General features: G+C 44.2%; 1 protein-coding gene across 1 annotated transcript; it reads right to left on the minus strand.

Moving 5' to 3' along the window:
* Window positions 1-213: 213 nt before the first annotated feature.
* LOC121971486 (protein NPG1-like) lies at window positions 214-10,382 on the minus strand. Its single transcript, XM_042522782.1, has 5 exons — window positions 10,012-10,382; window positions 9,110-9,362; window positions 7,726-8,936; window positions 5,551-5,698; window positions 214-722 (listed from the first exon to the last, which is right to left on the minus strand). Exons 1-5 carry the CDS (start codon window positions 10,189-10,191, stop codon window positions 400-402), a joined length of 2,115 nt encoding a protein of 704 aa, XP_042378716.1. The 5' UTR covers window positions 10,192-10,382; the 3' UTR covers window positions 214-399.
* Between the last annotated feature and the right edge of the window lie 14,117 nt (window positions 10,383-24,499).

Consider the following 24,499-nt stretch of genomic DNA (forward strand, 5'->3'; position numbering starts at 1 on the left):
TTGCTTTAATTAACTCATGCAAAATAAAATCAAGTATTGGGACACAAATCAAATTTCTATAGGGTTGAATATTCTGAAAGTGACTTCTAAATGTGCATATGTTGTGTTGTGCTCCAGATTTAATAAGTAGGCAAACCAAGAAAAGGGGCTCTCTCTCTCTCTATAGATATATATTTTTGGGACAGACACTGAAGGATCACTCAAATAAGGATATATAAGCTGCCAAAGCAGCAAGAACCAATATTGCACTATGAGAAAGAAAACCAAGAAGAACAAGAAGTCGACAAAGACTGATCTCTATAAATACAATGTACAAGAGAGATCCATTGAATGAAGCTATGTACTCAGATGGTGAAAGGTAAAAGAAAAGCAAACGTAACAAACCTTGTCTTTGGTTAGTTAAGTAATAGAACTGAAACTCTCTATAGGATCTGATTCTTCTAACAATGACGCCGCCTGGAAACAGTCTGCTGCGTCACTCAGACGACCTTCCTCCTTGTGGATCAAGCCCAAATGATACCATGCCGACTGATTTGTTGGTTCGAGCCTTAGGGCTGCAGAAAGAAAGCTTCTAGCGACAGGCAAAGATTTTGAGCCTTTTTTGGCCAGTAGAGCACCGATTGATACTTTACATGGCACATGGTCAAGCTCAGCTGAGAGGGCCTTGCAGTAAGTACCCAATGCTCCTTGGTTGGTCTCTTGACACAATTCAAGAATACGACCTGATGAATTATAGATAGCAAGATGACATACTTTAGAAACTCGAAAGATGGTCAAATCTGTGTTTTGTGGATTCAATGCAACAAAAAAATTTCTATAAATTCTATAACTATACAGACATCTAGTTAAGTCAATGCCTGCACATTTTGATGCTGAAATTAGACCACTAAACTAACATTTCAAGTTTCTCCAAGTTAATCGAATGTCGAATGAAACAAACTAGAAAGTACGAATGAGACATCAGGTGGATTGAACACAAACAAGATTATAAAAGGGCCTTTAGTGGGTGTGAGTCACAATGCAATACATGCCTATTGGGAGCAGTTCATGGAGTTAAGGTTCTACAAGGAACTACCTGTATTTGGACCACAGAGCTATTGGCACATTCCATATGTTGATATCTTCTATTGCCCTATTCCTATGAGAGCTTAACAAAAGTTGTTATCGGAAATTAAATTTGACCTAACTCACAAAAATAATATCGTACAACCATATTTATAGATGATACCACATTTTAAAAATAAAGAAACCTTATCAAATCTCCTTGAAAAAAAAGAATAAAGAAAATAGGAATATATATATATATATATATATAAGGAAGTAAGAATATTGTAGAATATTCTACACTCCCCCAAGCTGGGTTGTAAATGTTGATTAAACCTAGCTTGGAGTTTGAATCTTCAAAGTTCTTCCTTGGTAGAGCCTTAGTGAGGATGTCACTGTCTATTATCTAAAGACTAGTTGGCAGATGCAGTGACTTGATTCTTCCCTGTTTGATCTTTTCCTTTGTGTAGTGATGATCAATCTCCATGTGCTTCATTTTATCACGATGCACTGGGTTCTTTACGATATTGATAGCCGATTGATTGTCATAGAACATCTGCATATGTTCGTCAACAATGATCGTTAACTCCTTTAAAATCTTTGTAGTCACATTCCTTCGCATAAATTTCTGAACCGCTTCTTGACACAATGGACTATTTTTTGCTACACAATTTATCTAATTTTCCCTATACATATGTACACTAGCTAGAAGTTGATCTTCGATCTACTAATAATCATATCCAATCCACATCACTGCATATCTTAATGCTTTTATCTGTTGATTTCTCAAAATAGAAATATTTTCTGGTGTTAGTTTTAAATATCTCAGGATCCTATAGACTGCCTCCATATGTCCTTCATTTGGATTGTTCATGAATAGAGTCACTATATTAATTGAGTAGTCAATGAAGGGTCTTGTGTGATAAGTACATGAGTTTGCCCACATGTTTCTGATATTGCTTTTATCAGCTGGTCCATAATCCTCTTTGATTCCTAATTTGATTGTTGAATCCATGTGAGTCTCTTCTAGCTTGCATCCAAGCATTTGAGTTTCTTTCAGAAGGTCCAAAATATATTTTTGTTGAGAGACTATGATTTTTCATTCCATGAAAGTACCTAAGACTTCTCAAATCTTTGATTTTGAATTCTTTGGCTAGTAAGCTCTTGAGTGTATCTCTTGTGGATTGTTTGAGTCCAGATAATAATTGTTTCAACCTACAAACATTATTGATTGTGGCTTGTGACTCAAATACAGGAGGAATGCTCATGTAAACTCTTTTCACTAGGTCTCTATTGAGAAAAGCATTTTATATCTAATTGATGAAGTGCCCAGTGTAGATTTACAGTCAGAGACAGAAGGACTCGAACTGTGTTCAATTTGGCTACAAGAGTGAAAGTTTCTTCGTAATCGATTCTATAAGATTGTGTGAATCTTTTGCAACTAGTCAAGCCTTGAATCAATCGACATTTCCATATTCTCTATATTTAATTGTGAAGAATCATTTGCAGTCTATAGAACGCTTCAATTGATTAGTGTTGGGGAAGAAAGGCTAACAGTTGGAGAAGAGGAAGTGTATTTGGAAGTTTAGGCATTTCTGCAGGTGAGTCAAGGTATGGAACCATGGGTTCATCTGGGTGAGTAGGGACAATTTCTATCTAGGTATTGACCGAATTTGATAAAGTGCAGAGAATATCTAGGTGACTAATCCTTGTATTGATCTTCAAAATTGATATTCTTGTGTGAAACTATTCTCTCCTTGAATGTCATATTTGAGGTAATACAGGAACACTCATGGAGCTATAGAATTTTCTTGCAATTGGAGAATAACATTTGTACCCTTTTTTATGAAAAGAATATCCTAAGAAGATACACTTAATGGCTCTAGGATCAAGTTTTCCCCATGTTAGATATGGAGATGGACAAAAGTGGAGCAACTGAATAACTTGATAGGGATAGAAGATATGAGATGTGGTTGGGTGTGTTTTAAGAAGGATGTGACATGGGGGTTCTTCAATTTCGGACATGTTTTGGGAGTTGACAAATTTCACATTGAAACTCATTTGGATTTTTATTATTGGAAAGAGATGGGAAAAGGTTCTTGAGATATATTTGGATGTCCTAACCTAAGTGCTATAACATAATAGCATTGTCCTCTTCTGGAAAAATAAAAACTAGATTTTGACTTACTAAATAAGTGATATTATGGAAAGGAGAATCATTTGTCTCAAGTAGATAGCACCTCGAGTATTCTTTAGCATTGTCAATCATATTTTCCGAGTTCAAGACCTGAAATTAACAACATTTAGAAAAAATTTAATGACACAATAGTGATTTTGAGTGAATCCTAACTGATGTAAATTGCATTTTAATTGAGGCACTAAAAGAACATCATTTAGTTGAGTGTTAGTTCTCTTGAAATTTTTACTGTTTTAGTCATAACTACTTTAGAGAGCAATCCATCTGTTATACTAGCTGTTATGTTCTAGCATGGGTTGAAAATTTGTTAGTCTCTCTATCTCCAATCAAGTGGGCTAGAACTCATGAATCTACAATTCATAAATTCAATTTATAGACACTTGTAGAATTACCTTTTGCATTAAAGATTTGGTCCTAATTGTCAAAGTAGAATCAGTTGCTTATGATTGCTTGATTAATTACTTTTAAATCTCCAACTCTTCTTTGCCAAAAGGATTGGACCCAACAAGCACAAAATTTTCATCTCTGATTGCAGTGTTACCTCATTTTTGTGGGTGCGAGGACTTGCAATCCATTGGTTTCTCATGAATCTTCCAACATATTTCCTTGATGTGACCAAGCTTGCGGCAATGTTTACAATATGGATGTTCCCTCCTCTGTCAATTGTCAGTGTCTTGATTTTGAGGCGCACAAGCAGCTAGGGCAAATTTTCCACTTGAGGTGTGGTGACTAAAGTACCCAATATCATCTTTTTCATGTTTTCTTCTCTCTGGGCATCTAAAAAATCTTCTCTAACGTTGAATTATGGCCTTATCCCCTGAATTGTTCCTCAAACTTCATCAAGATTTCCATTGAGCACGAATAAAAATTTGTACACTATTTTCTTTTCAATAAACCTACTTAACTCTGGCAATTCCATAAATATTCTTTGCACATATCAACTTGCTGCCAATAGTGTGAGAGTGTTAAAATATTAGGTTCACCATCAAATCTCCTTGTCGCAAATCATGTAGAATCCTTTCTATTTTGAGCAATTTTGAGGTATTTTCCTCATTTGAATAAGTCTCCCTCACTACTTCTAAGATTTCTCTTATTGTTCCATATAGGAGAAAATTTTCTCCTAATGATTCATGGAATTAATTAACCATGACATAATGATTTTAAACTTCTGAATCGCGAGCCGTCTACCTTTGGAGGGGCTGCTTCTCTAGATAAATAATCATCCTTTTCTGCCTTTGTCGCATATGAACATCATCACTGATTGGGACCATTGGAGATAATTGTTCCCATTGAGTTTGTCATGTAATGAACATTTGATGGTCATGTCATATTCCACTAAGGTTGGAAACGATAGAATTTTAATGAGAGGCAACGTCAGATGTTGTGGAGGAGGAACTAAGTTTTTCTGTAGTCATTCTGAATTTCACTGTGTATAGACAGAATGCATTGTATGGACAACACAGGTTGCATGAACGACCAGTAGAGAGTAGAGAGTAGAGAGTAGAGAGTAGAGAATAGAGACAACGATCAGAAGATACTATACAATGGTGGCAAAAGGCGATTATGCTCACCCCCAGCGCCCTCGCCAACCCATCTCAGGGCTAACACACGGAGGAGATAAATCACAGGTGGCTACTAGTCTTTGGAATAGTGTTTGCCACATAAGAGAGACATTTACCTCGGCTATGCCGAGATTCGAACCCCATACCTCATGGTGGCAGCACTTCATGTGCTAGCCACTAGACCGAGGGGACCAGAAGATACTATACAAACTTTTATGGATGATGGTCAAAAGACAATGAAAGAAGAAGCTACGGTTAATGCTTGCGACAGGAGAGACAATAAGGGTTTGGAGAAATGGCTAGGATTGACTTTGATACCATGTTTGAAATTAAAATTGTATTAACTCACAATAATAATATTGTATAACCTTGCTTGTAGTTGATACCACATTTAGAAAATAAGGAAAGACAACTTATCAATCATTTAAGAAAAGGGAAAAAATAATTAAAATAGAAACATATATACATATATAAGGAAGCAATAATATTTTACAATATTCTACAGTTGGAAATAAGAGGCATTTTTTGTGTACCACCAAATTTAGAAGTGAATAACCTTGTTACTAGAGGATATAGTCTCTTGAGAGCCACAAATCTCAAGAGAAATTGTAAACCTTTTGGATATCCGGAATATAATGAAATAAAAAATATTCCTTCGTAATGCTAGAAATACTGCTCTGTGAATATAACATAAAGTACTAAGCAGCTCAAAAGGAAACCAACCAATACAAATATGGTCTTCAATACCTTGAGCATGTAGAATAGAAGCAGAAAAGGGTTTCATTTCCCTAGCTTTATCCAAGCATATCTCAGCATCTTTCCAGTGGGAGAGGCTCGAATACAGATTGGCAAGACCTTGCCAAACTTCAAACTCGCTGACTTTGCCATCCTCAAGCTGAAAGAAAAGTCAGAATTTAAAGATAGAATATATACACACAGAGACTTGGATCCAAACAAAACATACAATAAAAGGAAACCATTTATATTATAAATTATATACTACAGACCTATATATCCACCCAACCAAGCTATTAACCTATTAGCTATCTAATGAAATTTCATCAATACAACATATCATGTATCATAATTAACATACATCAGCAACTTTGTTTCTTCCAGCACTGAAAGATAAAATAATTGCATTAAGCAAAGGGCACTAAAAAGTTAGCATATGATCCTTAATTTCTCTCAGGCTCATCCTGTGAATGATGTAGAAATACTTGCACTGACAGGTATGTGTATTTAGTAGATTTTTTTACTTAGGTACTTATTAATGATCGAATGCAAAAACATGAACGCAGAGGGTGTGTTAAAGAAGAATACTGTGATAAATGAGTTGCCAACTTCAAGCTTCAATGCATCCAAAATTAGCAATAACTTTAAATTAATATCCAATAGCAGCATTGGATGCTTTTGTTGTGAGGATACTGCAGTTCTGCTGTGTAGCATATTTTCCTTTATCACTTTTTGCATCAAGCCAACTTGGATTATGATTTTGTTGTGTGAATCCTAGCAAATTTTAACAACATACTGTGACTTGAAAGTAGAAGCACATGTGCCATGAACAATGAGCTAACACATCCTAGAATTGTGTTATGGCCTAAGTTTATCTTTATTTGAGCAAAGAAGAAAAGGGAGCATAAAAAAGATCCTGTGCTGCATTCTCTGGATGCCTAATATGCACACTACTTAACAATAAGGATGCTGATAGAAATTAATCTGAGAATCCATCATTAGATATACTAACAGGACAAGCTGACATCAATTTCATTTCCTGTGTTACTTTGTTGGTGAAATCTTCACTCTGTAAATATATTCTGATACTTCAAAAGGGTTCATTACAACAAAGGGCAAGGTTTAAGATTTAGGTGACATTTGGTTAAATGATGAGAATGACTATGGGTATGGGTTTGATAATAAGATAGAATGGGAATGGGAATGGAAATGAAACCCACCTAGTTATATGGGTTTGGTTGATTCCCATAAATCTAGAAATCATTCCCAAATTGTCATTCCCAACCCCACAATCCAAACATTATCTTTTACTATCATTCCATTCCTTCATTCCCAAACCCATCAACCAAACACCCCCTTAAGGTTTAAAGTATCTATGCCAAAGTTTTGTCTTCAGCTAAGAGGTACAGTTTCAATACCATGCCATGTTGACACTCAACATGCTTTAAAGTGTGCTAACATGATTAGAGATCAAATAAGATTATTGGTTCTTGTACCATCCTCGTGAAATCAGTCAATATTTTTCCAAGACCCAACTAAATACTCCAACAACATCTAATATTAAAATTGATTTTGCCACATGTCTATAAATATATCTTGGTTAACCATTAGGAGTTCAACTTGCACTAACATAATTGAAACTATAACAAATGTAGGTATAAAATATAGATGCATCTAGATTTCTTCGACTTTGGAGTTACTTCTCTTTGTTGTCGGTGGTGGTGCTTCCCTTCTTTCACTTGACTCTATTTTTATAATGTCTAATCTCCTCCCCATGATTAATAAACAAAATTAAATGAAGAGTCGTTGGAAGAGAATAGCAGTCTACATATCAATACCACTGAAATTATGTCGGCACAAGTGGCACAACAGCATTTACTCATGCCACCACAATATTAGCATTAGGATTTAGGTACCGATCAGTAATGAGCTCACAATAGTTGCAGTCATGTCGATTGATACTGACCAGCACCTTGAAATCATGACAAGGTCATTCTTCCACTTCTTTCCTAAACTTTACCAACTGTTATCCAGATCAAGGTTTCCAGCTTCTTAGTTACAAGTTGTACAAATGCAATTGTTATTCTTGTCATCACATGCAAAATCATCATTTTAAAGCAACAAGAAGAACAAGCAAAAACATGTAGAATATGAGTAATTTCATGATAGAATGAAGGTAAAGAAAACCTCTGTCCTATTATTGAAAGATACAGAAGCCTTTCTTTGGGCCTGAACAAGCCCGAGAAGCAAGCGGTATGCTTCAACTGCATCCACAGGTAAGGACTGAACGACTTTTAACTTTGCCTTGAGTCTCAATAATGGTCCTTGTTCCCATTTAGCAGTCTCATCAAGAGCTGCATCTGTTACAATTTCAGCCTCAGAGTAACGTTGCTGAGCAGATAAAACCAGAGCAAGCAATTTCCATCCTTTGGATATTGATCCACCAGTTGCATCAATATATTCTTTTGCACATCGAAGTGCACAACTAGTATTTCGTTGCTCAGCATATTCGAGTCCTAGATCAAAAAGTATATCTGGGTTATGGCGGTCATTAGACATTGCTTCATCTAATGATTTCAACGCTTCACTTTGCAATCTAGACCTTTCATGATCTGAGGAAGCAGTCTTAGCTTGTTTTCCAAGACAAATACCTAGAAAACGAAGACCTATACTTTTTAGATGCTCATCTCCAACTCGAGCATTTTCTATAGCTCTCTGTGCGTATTCTACTCCTTCAGAAGAAAGAGAATGGCGCTTACTACAGATCATAGCAGCCAATAGCAACACCATGATATCATTAGGACTTTCATCTTTGTTTAATGACTTCCTTAATAAGTTCAATGCAGAAAGACTTTCACCTGAAGCACTATAGCAAAGGGCTAATCTGTACCACCTATCACACCGTGGATATATTCCAGGCATGACCTCTTCAATGTGTCTAGCAAGTACAGAAGTTTGGCCACATAGAGAGAGTGCAAAAGAAAGATGTTCAATTACTGATGGATCCCACTGGATCTTGCCCAGATACCATTTTCTTAACACTAGCATTAGAAGTAAAATAGCCTCTTCCAAATTATTTTTTGGAACAAATGCACCATCAACTTGGGAAGCCAAATTAGGTGGATTAGCCTCCACTCCACCATACAATAAAAGAACAGCGAATCTTTTCTGAATCCTTGCACTGCAATCATCATCAAGATTCCATTGACTTAGGAGTGCACGACGGTATGAAGCAAAAGCTTCCTGATAGCACCCAGCTTGCTTATAGAGCTCTGGAAGTAGCTCAACTGCCCTACTAACGGTTTCCTGTAACTTCTGCTCAACTGAAAAATCTGGTATGCCAGGTTGGAACATTTTTTCCACAGCATCAAGGATGCTGCTACATTCCTGAGCAGCTTCTGCAAGATGAAAGGCAACCTCTTTGTAACTCAAGATTCAGGGTTCGAAAGTATCAGAAACTTAGACGACAACTCTAACATAAAGAGAGTTAAAAAAGGAAGTCCAAGTGGTCAATGTTTAGAGAGCCTTATGCAATCTGCACAAATCATAAATGATGAAAAGAAGATCGTACCAGCAGCTTTGCCTAGTTTACGTAATGACATGGACTTCAGATAGATGGCTTCAAGTACAAGACTAGCAGCATGTTGCGATGGCATATGTACAGATTCATCATGTGATCTATTCCTCTTTGAAGGAGGCTTCTCATCGCTGGAACTTTGTAATCGCTGAATAGCAGCTTGAAGGTCTATTCCATCGAATACCCGAACAGCAGATTCAATATTACCTCTTTGATATTCAAGTCTTCCAAGGAGTGCTCTTGCTTCCTTTATCATGCAATGGACAAACAAATTTAAGTGATGAAGCCTAATTATCTGATAAAAAGGTGAAGCATGCATCATACAGACGGTCATTCCATAATACTCAATGGCATCAGGCAGATCTAACATCACATTGTAATTTAATTGTTATCTGTAAATCAAAGTCCAAAAGCCAAACAACCATCATCGAGCATTTAGGTTGTCAAAAACAATTATTTTCCTAACAAAAGTTTCACTGTGCGACCAAGAAATTCTATGCAAGAATCGGAAACCAATCATATCTTAGAGTTCAACAAAATTAAAGGAAAACCAAATAGATTGAGATACCGCACAGGAGCTATTACAAGAATCAAATATTCAATTTTTATTTTTCACTAGTCACATCGTTTTGATTTCTATGACGTTCAAAATGCTTCATAAACGTTATCGGCAAAATTTGCTTAGCAATTCCGAAACCTAACAACGTCCATTTGAGAAAAAGATAACGCCATTGCAAGAGACAATGCCTCGATATTGGTAGATTACAGCAAAAGGGGCCAATCTACGAAATCCAAGTAGGGAGACAACACGAGGTCTATGCACAATAAAAGTTCTACATAGAACAGGAGCAACGATCAAATTAGGAACTCGAACAAGAAGGCGATAGGGACCGAACCTCGTAATTGAGCGAGAGCCCTTCCTGGAGCGACGACTCTGCCTCCCGAATGTTTCCATCATCGGGCTTGGCTTCCACTTCATTCGCCTTCTCGGAGAGGCCGTTGCTCGGCGCATCCTCCTCCTTCGTGGACATCACATCCTCATCGCCACCGCCTCCCTCACCTTCGAGATCCCCCATATCCACGTTCCTAGACGGACGCTTCCGTCACGAATACGCCAACAGGCAGCCCGGACGGTCGCCGCTGAAGGAGAAGGCGGCAAGCCTCTACGGGGGTCGGATCGGGAGGCGGTAAAAGGGATCAAGAGGCGATGGGATCGAGATCGGCGGCGAATCCACGGGGCGGTTCCATGGTCCGGAAGGAAGGGTGGTTATGGTAACCGGGATTTAAAGTGGGGGAGGTGACCGTGACCGGAATCAACGGTAGCGGAAAATGGATTGTTTATTATGTAATTTATTTCAATAAAAATTTATATTAAAATTTATATTACTTTAAAGAATATTTTGTTTATTTTTTTAAAGTTTATTTCTCTTATAGTACCTTTCTTATTTAGTTTCGGTTAAAATGTGACTTTAAAAGTATTTTTTAAATTTATATAAAATTACAAGGTGTTCCCATTCAAATAAAATCAGAATAACACTCCATCTTATTTCTCATCTCAAAACTATCCTTATTCCATCTGATTATAACAATTACAAAGTATTGGAGAAAAATAATTAAAAAACACCTTTGTTTATTGAAATCATAAAAAAATCCAATCCTTTTTTATTTATTATCAAAATAGCACTCCATCCATTTTAAGTTTCATTATTTTTTTTTTTTGAATTCTCATAGTAATTACAAGAACATAAGTATTATAACATGACACCTCAATTTTATCAATCTTAATAATATTATCTTATAGTTTATGATTTACCTTTTCCATGTTGACCCTGGGACAGGTTGGCGGGGGCGCTAGGAGCGAGCGTATTTACCTTTTTGTCACCATAATTACTTCATCTTATCTCCATGAGCTTAGTTAAGTTGGTAGGTGACAAGTTGATTATCACGTAAGATTTTAGGGTCGAATCTCAGGGTTGGTGGAGCGTAAATTTCTGCAACCCGTCCACCTATCACTTACCTTCTCAGTCACCATGATTTACCTTTTCCGTGTTAGTCCTAGAATGAGTTGGCGGGGCATTGAGACGAGCGTATTCATTTTTGTCACACATATAATTACTTCATCTTGGTTAATAAATCAATATTATTTTGTACAACTACAAAGTGTAATTGTTACAATATAAATAATATTTTAAATCTTGGTAAAGCTGAAGAAAAAAAGCTCTCCTCGTACTGGTCAATTATAGCTTTTCGATTTATCTCCTCACAGATGATTATGGGGTTGATCATGTGAGGTCGCTAGAGTTACGGATTCCACTTTTTACTACCATATAATATAAATAATTTATTTTTATTCGACACTAATCAATATACATAATTTTTTAACAAGTTACTAATGAATTTTGATTATACTATATTTAGCTACTAGATTGGAGGAAAACAAGTCATTTGCATTCCTTTGTAAATCATAATGCCATGAATCTTATCTCAAAGTCAAGTACTAATGCCCTGAATGTTAGTTAGAGCCCTAGAGCCAATCATTTGATTATTGTTATATGGACTCATTGTGTCATATTCTTATATTAATAAAGGCATTTGTTTTTTGTTATTATACTTACTTGTATTGGTGCCAAATAACTAAGTATAGTAACGTCCTTGAGTAGAAGGGTCTCACCTATATCAATCGATTGGTTGAATAGATAGTGAGATGATATAAGGAGCACTACTCTTAATCATTCCTAGTCGAGTATTAACATTCAGGGACAATGTTAATGCAACGAGACTAGTATGTAGGTCAACTCGATGACTTGATCTCACAAGTCATGGATATGGAGATATCAAGTTGACACATGAGTATGCATTGGAGAATGTATACTGAATGACCTGTCATGAGAAAGTATCATGGAACGTTATATGAGTGTCATATACTTTCTCATGTGACTATTAGTATGACTAGTCCTTGGACCTGAAGTCACCATGGTTCCCTACATAAGGAGCTATGTACTTTGGTTTCGTCAAACGTCACCCGTAACTGGGTGGACTATAAAGGCGATTACTGGGTATGTAACAAATTATGCAGACGGATGTGAGTGATATAAATGGGATCTATTCCTCCTATATGACGGGAGCGACATCGATATTCTTGATAGAGTGAGACCACGAAGTGCATGGCCATGCCCAAATGAGTCAATATGAGATATTGAGCTCATTTGATTGAGTGAGTCTACTTGGAGTTCAAGATTTAGATTGATTAGAGGATGACACGGTCTATGCCTCACATTGATCAATCTAGATGTCTAGGATAGAAGGACAATGTCATATATATTGTGAGGAGTCACAATTAGTAGTCACAAGGTGATGTTGGATCTCAACATTCTTATAACTTGGGTAGTAATGATATGTTGCTAGATACCGCTCATTACTTATGCTTCTAAATGAGTTTAGGAGCATTGCCAACGTTATAAGAACCTATAGGGTCACACACAAAGGATAATTAGATGGAGATTAGGTTCATATGATGAACCAAGAGGATTAGATTCATGTGATGAATCAAATTGGATTAAGAGTAATCCTAATTGGGCTAATTGAGTTGGACTCAAGTTGATTCATGTGTTCAATGAGTCTAATTTAAATTATGACTCATTGAATCAATTTAATTAAATGAATTAGATTCATTATATTAAGTTGGTTTGAATCAAATGGTTAGATTAGATCAACCATGAGAGAGATTTGGTCAATTTTGACTTGACTTGAGAAGGAAGATGAAAGGTCAAGTTAAACTTGACCATTTGCCACCTCATTTGTGAGTTGGCATTAGGAGGACTAATGATGATGTGACACATCATCATAGTTAGCACATGTGTGTGCCACCTCATGGAGGTTACAAGTCCCCTCTTTAATGGCCGACCACATTAAATGAATGGGGGTTACAATTGTGGCCGTCCACATTTGAATTGCAAGTGAATGCAATTCAAGGCAAAAAAACTCATCTTCTTCCTTGCTCTCAATTTTCTTCTCCCTCTCCTCTCTTGGCCGAACACTTCATAGGTGCTAGCACACCTTTTGTTTGGCCTCTCCACCTAGTTTGTTCGTGTGGATATTTCTAGAGGATCGTACGCTTGACGATCTTGAGATCCGGCAAACCGTTGGACGAGCGGGATTGCGAAGGGCATCGTATCGAGAGTAAATTCCTTCTCCTAGTGTAGATCTAGGCTTTAGTAAACTCGTACTCGAAATTTTATTTTATAAACTTCGCACGGATCCAGTGGCATGGGAGATTCGGGGTTTCCGCAACGCGAAAAAGCGGTTTTTGCGGCTCGAAAATCCCAACAGTGGTATTAGAGCCACGTGCGAAGTCTTGTACGAGTTTAATTTGTATTTTTTAGAAAAATATCAGTTCTGTAATTTTATGGTTTTTATGGGTTTTATGGGTATTTTTCTCGTAGAAGCGAAGCACAAGTGTTTCGACACTTGTAGGCTTCGACTACCGAGAAGATTTTTCCGAAACGGCAAGGTTTCGCCCCAAAACGTTTTGGGACAACGGGCTAAGGCGCTGTAGGATCGCTAAGGAACACTCGCGATGGTTATATCGCGGTAGGGGTACTGGCCCTGGCCCGCAAGGGGATTCGTTCCGCGATTGCGCCCCAAAACCCGCTAAACGGGACCGCCGGGAATTTTACTCATAAAAATTATAAAAATTGTGGTAAAAATTGTAGAAAATTATAGAAAATACATAATTTAGAATTATGTATTATTTTGTGATAGTCATGGCCCAAAAAACCCAAATTGGATTTGAAAATTGTGTTGCAATTCATATTACGGCCTGCGCGCCGTCATTTGTGTTGTGTGTGCTGTATATTTGATACGTGACCTGCACGTCGTGCCTTTCTCCATTTATTCTTGTTGTAAATTAGTTTAGACTCGAATGTAACTCGAGTTTCAAAATTGTAATGTACAAAATTGGAGCGGTGGAAGGTCCACTCGAGACAGAGTTACGAGGAGGGCGCGAGCAACACAAGGTGGTCAAAGGGAGGAGCTTGGAGAAGCTGTTGACCTTAGGTTGACCATCCGATCTTCTCATTGGCTTGAGAAGATCGTACTAGGGCCATGACTAATCACAAATAGAATAATTAATTGTTTGTGTGTGTGTATTTGATGTGATCCGATTGTAAAGACGGGGGACCCTCGTTGGCGGAAGGTCAACGACACGTGGAGGTCAAAGGTCAAAAGATTCAACCCTGAGACCCGACCGACCGGACTGAGAGGGTCGCCCGTCGGGAATCCCCCGAGCCGAATGAAAGACAACCCGACTAGGGGTCGGGTTTCCGATGCTCAAGGTAAAAAGGTTTCAGGGCCGAACGGGTTGTCCGTTCGGCCGGGGCACAAGGCAACAAAGACAGGCAGGAGCAGTCTCATCCGAGCATACGACCGGGAGTCCTCCCGGTCGGATCGATACCTACCCCGGGGCAGAAGTGATATGCCTGCCGAGCGGCCGAACCGCTCGGCCCTGGAACAGACAAGAGGCGCAAGAGGACAAAGGAGACAGGGGATAACATCATCTTCGAGACATCTGCTGCCGGCAGGCAGCAGGGTTGGCGGCCAAGCCGTACACAGGATCGTACGGTGGAAGCTTCCACCGTCACATCTAGGATATGCTCGGACGATTGCGGAATGGCGTCAGGGGTACTTTTCTGACATGGGCTCATTAAGGTATGTTTGGGGAAGCGTGCACGCATCGAGAAACATGCCCCCGCTGCCCCGTGGTCCTATATAAGGACCCCCAGACGTCGACGAAGGTATGCGCAATCCTCACTGTAACCACAGATACGCTGCCTCTCTCATTTCTCGTTGCCTGACTTGAGCGTCGGAGGGTCGTCGCCGGGAAACCCCTCCCGGCTCGGCTTCTTTACAGGTTCGCCGGAGATCTACACCACCAGTCGGATCAGCAGCGGAGCATGCCACGTCCTCAGCGTCCGTCGACTCAGCGCTCGGACAGGATTAAATTGGCGCCGTCTGTGGGAATGCACCTGAATCCGAGACTAGAAGATGGAAGAAGCTGGACGTCAACTTCTGGTAACGCTCTCTCCTGAGGAGCTCGAAGCACTCATCCAAGCGCGAGCAGCAAAAATCGTGGAGCAGCAGCAGAAAGCTCAGGCCGAGCGGGCAGCGTAGCAGGCGACATCAGCATCGGGGGGCCAAGCACCACTCGAAGAGCGGCCAGAGCAGCTCTCCATATGGGGGCAAAATAAGGGACCGACCGACACTCAGATGGGGGCGCCGCTCGCCCCGATACCTTTTCATCGGGCTCCGTTCCAAATGCCCTCGGAGGTAGCGCAAGCTAATCAGGACAAAGGATCTTCATTGGACGAAGCACCCGTCCAGGACGCCAGAAAAGGAAAAGCGCCCCGAACGGACGCGTCACCCGAGCGGATCAACCGGCAGTTTTCAGATGCCATCCTACGGATCCACTGCCGAAGCATTATGTGCCCCCTACAATCGGGGAATACAACGGAACAACCGACCTAGACGACCATCTGAGTAAGTTCGACAACACTGCCACTCTGCATCAATACACAGATGGTGTGAAGTGCCGAGTGTTCCTCACCACCCTCTCGGGATCAGCGTATCAGTGGTTCCGGAGGCTGCCGGACGGATCTATCACGAGTTTCAAAGAATTCCGAACGGCATTCCTCCATCATTTTACGAGCAGCAGGCGCCGCCAGAAGACCAGCGTCAATCTGTTCTCCATCAAGCAATGCTCGAGGAAGTCGCTCCGAGCTTACATCCAACGCTTCAACCAGGTGGCCATGGGCATCCCAACAGTCACCTCGAAAACAACGATGAACGTGCTCACGCAAGGGCTAGTGGATGGTGATTTCTTCCGCTCACTCATCCAGAAGCCGCCTCGGGATTACGACCACATGCTGCATAAGGCCAACGAGTACATCAATGTGGAGAAAGCCCAGGCAGCGAGAAGAAAGGAAGCCCTGAATGACCAACCAGCTTTCGCCAAGCGGAAGCAGCCCGTCAGTCACCAGCCCCCCAGAGGACCGCGAGCCGAAGCCGCCCGTCCTCATCAGCACACTCGGTCGCACGCCGTCCAGCAAATCGTGGCTGATCGGCCCAAGCCCAAGGGGAAGGTATGGACCCCGATGTTTTGTTCACTCCATCAGTCAGCTACTCACAACACCCGCAACTATTGGAGCCTCCCCCCCATCACTCATCTTGCGCCAAGGATCTATCACCGTTGATCACCTTCACCAGACCGGCGACATCGACAACGGAGCCTCGTTCAAAGAATAGAAAGGAGATCCCCCGAGCGGCAGCATCGTCAGTAACCCCGGAGGCCACCATCGGGCGTCGCATGAGCGACCTCGACCATCCGCTCGAGAGGAGGAGAATAGGGGCAACACGTCTCGAGGCGAGATCAACATCATCGCCAGAGGCCCGACCGAAGGAGACTCCAATAGAGCCAAAAAGGCACACGCAAGGCAGCTGAGGATACACGCGGTCGACTGCAGCCAGGAGAGGGCAAGCGGACCCGAGATCAGCTTCGGCCTAGGGACCTTGAGGGAGTCGAAGTCCCGCACGATGACGCACTGATCATTCGAGCGGTAATAGCTAATTACACTATTCATCGCATTTTCATTGGTACAGGCAGCTCGGTCAACATAATATTCAAGAAGGCCTTCGACCAACTGCAAATCGACCGAGCTTAACTACTGCCAATGACAACCCCTCTCTATGGGTTCACTGGGAACGAAGTCTTGCCGGTCGGCCAGGTCCGACTGGCTATCTCGTTGGGAAAGGAGCCGCTCAGGAGGACAAGGACCACCAGCTTCATCATGGTTGATGCTCCTTCGGCGTACAACGTTATCTTGGGGCGACCGGCTCTCAACGAGTTCCGGGCGATCGTCTCTACCTTCTGCCAGAAGATCAAGTTCCCGATGGAAGATCAAGTAGGGGAGGTGCGGGGAGACCAGCTGGCAGCTCGAAGATGCTATGTGGAGATGGTCCGAGCCAAAGCCAAGTCCGCTCGGAAAGTGCCGCGAGTCGAGGTAAATGCTATAACCGAAAAACCACCTTCTTTGGTTTACGAAGAAAAAGAGGAGGTGCAGATTGACTCTTCCCGACCGGAGGCCACCACCTTCATAGCATCCAACCTGGAGGGGAACCTGAAGGAAAAGCTGATCAAATGCCTCCAGCGAAACCGCGACGTCTTCGCTTGGTCGACCCAAGAGTTGCCAGGGGTCTCGCCAAGCGTAGCGCAGCACGAGCTTCGCATCCGGCCAAACGCTCGGTCGGTGAAGCAAAGGAAGAGGGACTTTAGCACTAAGCAGAATGTCATTATCCGGACGGAGGTAGAGAAGCTTCTGGAGGCCGACCACATAAGGGAAGTGCAATTCCCGAGTTGGCTCGCAAATGTGGTACTGGTCTCCAAGCCGGGCAATAAGTGGAGAGTCTACATTGATTTCCGGGACCTGAACAAAGCCTGCCCGAAGGACTTCTACCCTTTGTCCCGGATCGATCAACTGGTAGACTCCATGTCCGGGTGCGAGCTGATATGCATGCTGGATGCATACCAAGGCTACCATCAAGTGCCACTCGCCCGAGAAGACCAGGAGAAGGTCAGCTTCGTCACGGCGGACGGCACCTACTGCTACAATGTAATGCCGTTCGGGCTGAAGAATACAGGAGCTACCTACCAGCGTCTGATGAACAAAGTATCAAGTTCCCGATGGAAGATCAAGTAGGGGAGGTGCGGGGAGACCAGCTGGCAGCTCGAAGATGCTATGTGGAGATGGTCCGAGCCAAAGCCAAGTCCGCTCGGAAAGTGCCGCGAGTCGAGGTAAATGCTATAACCGAAAAACCACCTTCTTTGGTTTACGAAGAAAAAGAGGAGGTGCAGATTGACTCTTCCCGACCGGAGGCCACCACCTTCATAGCATCCGACCTGGAGGGGAACCTGAAGGAAAAGCTGATCAAATGCCTCCAGCGAAACCGCGACGTCTTCGCTTGGTCGATCCAAGAGTTGCCAGGGGTCTCGCCAAGCGTAGCGCAGCACGAGCTTCGCGTCCGGCCAGACGCTCGGTCGGTGAAGCAAAGGAAGAGGGAATTTAGCACTAAGCAGAATGTCATTATCCGGACGGAGGTAGAGAAGCTTCTGGAGGCCGACCACATAAGGGAAGTGCAATTCCCGAGTTGGCTCGCAAATGTGGTACTGGTCTCCAAGCCGGGCAACAAGTGGAGAGTCTACATTGATTTCCGGGACCTGAACAAAGCCTGCCCGAAGGACTTCTACCCTTTGTCCCGGATCGATCAACTGGTAGACTCCATGTCCGGGTGCGAGCTGATATGCATGCTGGATGCATACCAAGGCTACCATCAAGTGCCACTCGCCCGAGAAGACCAGGAGAAGGTCAGCTTCGTCACGGCGGACGGCACCTACTGCTACAATGTAATGCCGTTCGGGCTGAAGAATACAGGAGCTACCTACCAGCGTCTGATGAACAAAGTATTTAGGGAGCAGATCGGACGCAACTTGGAAGTGTACGTGGATGACATACTTATCAAGTCCTTCCGGGCGGCAGATCTCTATGCGGATATGGAGGAGACTTTCCAAACATTAAGAAGATACGGAGTCAAGCTTAACCCTCAGAAGTGCATGTTCGGAGCAAAAGGCGGGCGCTTCCTGGGTTACATCGTGACCGAGCGGGGCATAAAGGCGAACCCCAGCAAGATAAAGATATTGCAAGACATGCCGCCTCCCAGAAATCTTCGAGAGGTACAGCGTCTCACCGGTCAGATAATGGCGCTGTCAAGGTTTATCTCTAAGACTGTCGACCGGAGCCTACCGTTCTTCAAAATCCTGCATAAAGCTACCAAGTTTCACTGGGATGGGGAGTGCGATCGGGCATTCGAGGAACTGAAGACTTACCTGAATTCCTTACCCGTGTTGGCAAAACCGGTCGTAGGCGAGCCACTCCGCATTTATTTATCTTCAACCGAGCATGCTGTGGGCTCGACATTAGTAAGGCCGAACGGCGAAGAACAGCCTGTGTACTTCTTAAGCCATATCTTAAAGGATGCTGAATCTCGCTACACCGGTCTCGAGAAGTTGGCCTTCGCCTTGGTCATTGCCGCTCGGAGGTTGCGCCCTTACTTTTTGGTGTACACCATTATTGTGATGACGAACAACCCGTTGGGAAGGGTACTCCTAAACCCTGAAGCATCCGGACGGCTCATCAAGTGGACGATGGAGCTAAGCAAATTCGACATCCAATACCAACCCCGCTCGGCGATCAAGGCACAGTCCTTGGTAGATTTCGTGACTGAGGTACAAAATCCCGATCTCGAAGCTACATGGAAAGTATATGTGGATGGATCGTCCACTCGGCTCGGAAGCAGAATTGGGATCCTGCTACTTTCACCTCAGGAAGAGCGGATGCATTTGTCTGTCCGGCTGGACTATCGGGCAACAAACAATGAGGCAGAGTACGAAGCCCTCATAGCCGGACTGCAGGGCGCACGGCATGTTGGAGCCAGCCGGGTGGTGATCCACTCGGATTCCCAGCTAGCCGCTCAACAACTCATGGGCGCCTTTGAGATAAACAATGCAAGACTCAGGCTGTACGCGGAGGCCTTTGAAAAACTCAAGACCAGCTTCACTGAGGTAGTGGTCCAGAAGATACCCCGAACGGAGAACCAAGCGGCAGATGAATTAGCCAAGCTCGCAAGCTCGATATCGCCGGTCGTCATCCAGTAACCAATCGAGCAAGTATCCTTGGTAGCGCACGTGGATCGGATGGAAGTCCTCACATTCCCGAGCGATTGGAGAACAACCATCATGGAGTTTTTGCACTCAGGTGTCACGCCGTCCGATCGGGAGGAGGCCCAGCTACTAAAGAGGAGAGCCGGCCGGTTCATGCTCATCGGAGATCAGCTTTACAAAAAGACGTTCTCCCGACCGCTGCTGAAGTGTGTCAGTTCGGAAGACGCCGAGTACATTCTCCAGGAGGTACACCAAGGATCTTGCGGAAGTCATTCGGGCGGTCGATCTTTGGCTAGGAAGATCCTGCTGGCCGGATACTTCTGGCCAACTTTACACGAGGACGCCTCTTGGACCGTCACAACATGTCTTTCTTGTCATAAGTACCAAAGTTTCTCTCATAAGCCGACAGAGGAAATGAAAATGCCCACAATGTCCTACCCGTTCGACCAGTGGGGCATGGACATCGTAGGACCTTTCCCTATGGCGACCGGACAACGGAGGTTCCTATTGGTGGCAGTCGATTACTTCTCCTAGTGGGTGGAGGCTGAGCCATTGGCCAAGATAACCGAGCAGATGGTCAAGAAATTCATCTGGCAACACATCATCTGTCGGTTCGGCATTCCGCGTCGGCTCGTGTCGGACAACGGGCGACAGTTCGTCGGAAAGCAGCTCGAGGAAGCACTTCACGTCTGTGGCGTATCCCCAAAGTAACGGTCAAGCCGAAGTAGCCAACCGGGAGATCCTCCGAATTCTTCGGGCTCGACTCGACCACATGGGAGGAAGCTGGGTGGACGAGCTGCCGGGAGTCCTATGGGCCATCCACACAACCCCTAAGGAGGGAACGGGAGTAACACCATTCCACCTGGTGTATGGAGGCGAGGCGGTCGTCCCAGTCGAAGTCGGCGTAGAGTCCATCCAGATCCAAAACTACAACGAGGATAATTCCGAGCAGAGGCAACTAGAATTAGACTTGATCGACGAGGAGCGAGCCAAAGCGTCCGTCCGGTTGATGGCCTACAGGCAGAGAATGAAGCAGAACTACAACCGTCGCGTGATTCCCCGAGCATTCCAGATGGGTGACTTGGTCTGGAAAAAAGTGAAGCCGGTCGGGGACGTAGGCAAGTTGGAGGCTCCTTAGGCAAGACCCTTCAAAGTCGTCGAGAAGCTCCGATCGGGAGCCTACTACTTGGAGGATGAGGATGGACGGCGGCTGGAGAGACCATGGAGTGCAAACCATCTCCAGCCCTATCGGGTCGGATGAAAGGTGCGCTGATGTAATATATTTCATGAATATTCTGTTCGGTTGTATCCTTTGGCTGTAGGAATGAAAGTTATAAGAACAAAGCAAAGGCATGAGCATTGTGCACCAAGCGGGTAGCTGCATGAAGGCGTGGTGAAGACCCCGTGCCGTTAATCCGGGCGTATATCATCCGAGCCACCGGCTCGATGTCGAAGACCCCGTGTCGATCGGCCGGGCGTATATTATTCGAGCCACCGGCTCGATGTCGAAGATCCCGTGCCGATCAGTCGGGCATATATTATCTGAGTTGCAAGCTCATTGTTGAAGACCGTCGAGCAGCGACGTTAAATCTTAGAGTCGAACTGGCGACTATAAACCCTCCGGCTTGAAGACCGTCGAGCAACGATGTTAAATCTTAGAGTCGAACCGGCAACTATAAACCCTCCGGCCTGAAGACCGTCGAGCAGCGATGTTAAATCTTAGAGTCGATCTGACGACTATAAACCCTCCGGCCTGAAGACCGTCAAGCAGCGACGTTAAATCTTAGAGTCGAACTGGCGACTATAAACCGTCTGGCCTGAAGACCGTCGAGTAGCGACATTAAATCTTAGAGTCGAACCGGCGACTATAAACCCCCCGGCTTGAAGACCGTGGAGCAGCGACGTTAAATCTTAGAGTCCAACCGGCGACTATAAACCCCCCGGCTTGAAGACCGTCGAGCGGCGACGTTAAACTCTAGAGTCGGACTGGCGACTATAAACTCCCCAGATGAGGCAGCGTCGCGTTGAAGCACTTTAGCGATACATTAGCAGAAAGTCCATGAAAAGTCGATTGACCGATCGGCGCAGTAAAGAAAAACACTAAGCGAAAAGCTCATAGAAATCCCAGGGAGAGTGGAAGGTCGTTTGACCGATCGACACAGTAAAGACAAACACCCCAGCGACAAACTCAGAAGTCCCAGGCATAGTGGCAGGTCGTTTAACCGATCGGCGAAATTAAGAAATTTCCTACGGGAAAAAGGCCTAGCGACCGGTCGACATAGTTAAAAGGAACACTCGAAATGAAAGGCTAATGCAGCAAGAGTGGGCATTCATTTAAAATTAGCATTTAAAAGTTACAAACGCCACATGAAAATTAAGGTCTAGGCGGTCAGAAGAATTACTGAAAATACTTCATTCAAGGAAGTCAAAAATATGCTTTGGGATGGTGGTGAGAAGCGCCGCATGCTCCGTAGCAGGGATGACCACAGACTCGGGGAGTTGACCCTTGGACTTCAGATAATCCGCTGTGGCGGTGATAGCCAACTCGAAGGCGATGACCAGCCGGTCGCACACCTTCTCCACAAACTTCGCCGAGCGGATGTAGTTTTGCCTCAAGGCGGTGACGCGGACCGGCTCCGCCTCTTGGTACTCTTTGAAGGCGGCACGAGAAGCATCAAGAGCCTCCTGCAAGGCCTTCAAATCGTCCTTGAGTTTGGTCACCTCCTTTGAACGACCTTTCTGCTCCCCTTCTAGCAGCTCGACCAGCTCATTCACACGCTGCTGCAGAGCTCGGGCTTCCACATTCTTCTTTTCCAGATCAGCGATGGCGGTAGTGGTGGCGAGCTCAATTTTGTGATCATAACTTTTGACCTGCTTGTTAAGCTGGTCCAGCATGTACGCCTGGTCGGCCGTCTTCTTTTTCTCGGCCTCTAACAGATCCTTGGTTTTGTCGAGCTCCTTCTGCAACTCGGCATAAGAAGGGCCTCGCGAAGAAGACGGGTCGCCCTGACTCTTCAGCCTCTTCAGCTCCTCCTCCACCATAGCCAAGCGGTTGGAGACAACAATCTCTTCCACCCATCGCTGATGTACACAGAAAGGTTAAAAGGTCGATCGGGAAAACTACATAAAGAAGAAATAAACCTTATCCCTGTGGACTGCTGCATGTGGCTGTCGACTAGCTTGTCGAGCGGTATCATGGCCACACGGGCCCGAGCGTCCGCCCACATCTCAGCAAGGGGCCCCTTCATAGTGATCATGTGTTCGGGGGTCGTCGGCCGATCGGACTCGGCCATGAACGCCTCAGTAGGGAGGTGTAGAGTGGCCCTGATAGTACGCCGCCGGCCCGGAGTCGTCTGACCGGACGCCAAAGGATCAGAGGTCGGGCTGGACAATGTGGACAAAATGCCCGAGCGGAGGACTCGGCGTGGTGCGGGAGGAAGGGAGCTAACCGACACCACTTCGATTGGCACCGCAAGCGCATCCAGCTGAGAGGGAGTCTGGTCGGAGGAGAGCGCCTCCACCGATGGTGCTTTGTCGCGTTGAGAGGCGGTGGCTATCCGCTCAGATGCTTGCACCGTGGAGGTTGCCGAACGGAGAGGCTTCTCAACTCGTCGTCTTTTCCTATCGAGCGGAAGCTCGTCCTCCGGTTCGGAATCTTCCTCCCAAACGGACGGTTCCTTGCTAGGAGTTGCACCGCCAGGCACATCCATAGGTGAAGCTTGAGCGGCTGACTCAACTGCCTGCGCTTCACTCTCATCCTCGTGAGAGCCAACCGGGGCAATGCCCAATTGCTCCATTTCCTTGGCCGTTGCCGCTTCGAGCGCGACCGCTTTCTTTTTTAAAATTCCGAACAGCACGGACTCCATTACGATATTCGCTGCAAAGAAAAGAGAAGGAAATCAGTTAGAACTCAAGGCAAATGTACAAGTGAAGTTCTTACCAAAGCTGCTCGGAAGGGGGGTCCGGCTTGGACTCAAACCAAATATGTACATCACTCCTTTAGGTAGGAGCTTGTTGATGTCGAGCTTCAGACCGGTTAGCAGATTCGCTGCTTGAAGGTAGTCCGGTCGGATCTTAAACTTCTTCAGCTCAGGAGAGATGGGTGGTCCGACCTGCCATTTCGTACAGAAGGGGAGTCGCCCGGGAACACGAAGGTAGAAAAAGATCTCTTTCCAATGTTTGTTGGAAGAGGGCAGCTTATCAAAAGATACTAAGCCGAGCCGAGCCGAGCTTGAAACAGATAAGTGTCCGGCTCGGATTTCTTGGGATAATAAAAATAATAGAAGACCTCCGGGCGGAGGGGAATGTTGTGTATCTTAAATAAGATCACAACTCCGCACAGGAGGCGAAAAGTGTTGGGAACCAATTGGGCGAGCGGAATGCCAAAAAAATTACAAACTTCAACAATGAAGGGGTGGAGGGGAAACCGCAGACCGGCTACGAATTGGTCGCGGAAAAGACAAAAGGCGCCGCTCGGTGGTTTGTGCGGCCGAGTGAAAGGTGAAGGTAAAATCAGTTCAAAATCGGAAGGGATATCAAAAGCGTTAAACAGGCTCTCGGCATCGCGCCGATCGAACCGCGACTCCATGGTGGTATACTATGGGTCGAGAGCCGGG

The sequence above is a fragment of the Zingiber officinale genome, chromosome 4A (assembly GCF_018446385.1).
Source record: "Zingiber officinale cultivar Zhangliang chromosome 4A, Zo_v1.1, whole genome shotgun sequence".
Lineage (NCBI taxonomy): Eukaryota > Viridiplantae > Streptophyta > Magnoliopsida > Zingiberales > Zingiberaceae > Zingiber > Zingiber officinale.

Excerpts from the sequence above, each read along its gene's own strand:
- LOC121971486 (XM_042522782.1), bottom strand. The coding sequence starts at position 10,191 with ATGGGGGATCTCGAAGGTGAGGGAGGCGGTGGCGATGAGGATGTGATG. Across the intron at positions 5,699-7,725 it reads CTTTCAATAATAGGACAGAG|CTTGAGGATGGCAAAGTCAG; the intron begins GTTTTCTTTACC and ends CTTTTCTTTCAG. Across the intron at positions 723-5,550 it reads TTCTATTCTACATGCTCAAG|GTCGTATTCTTGAATTGTGT; the intron begins GTATTGAAGACC and ends ATAATTCATCAG.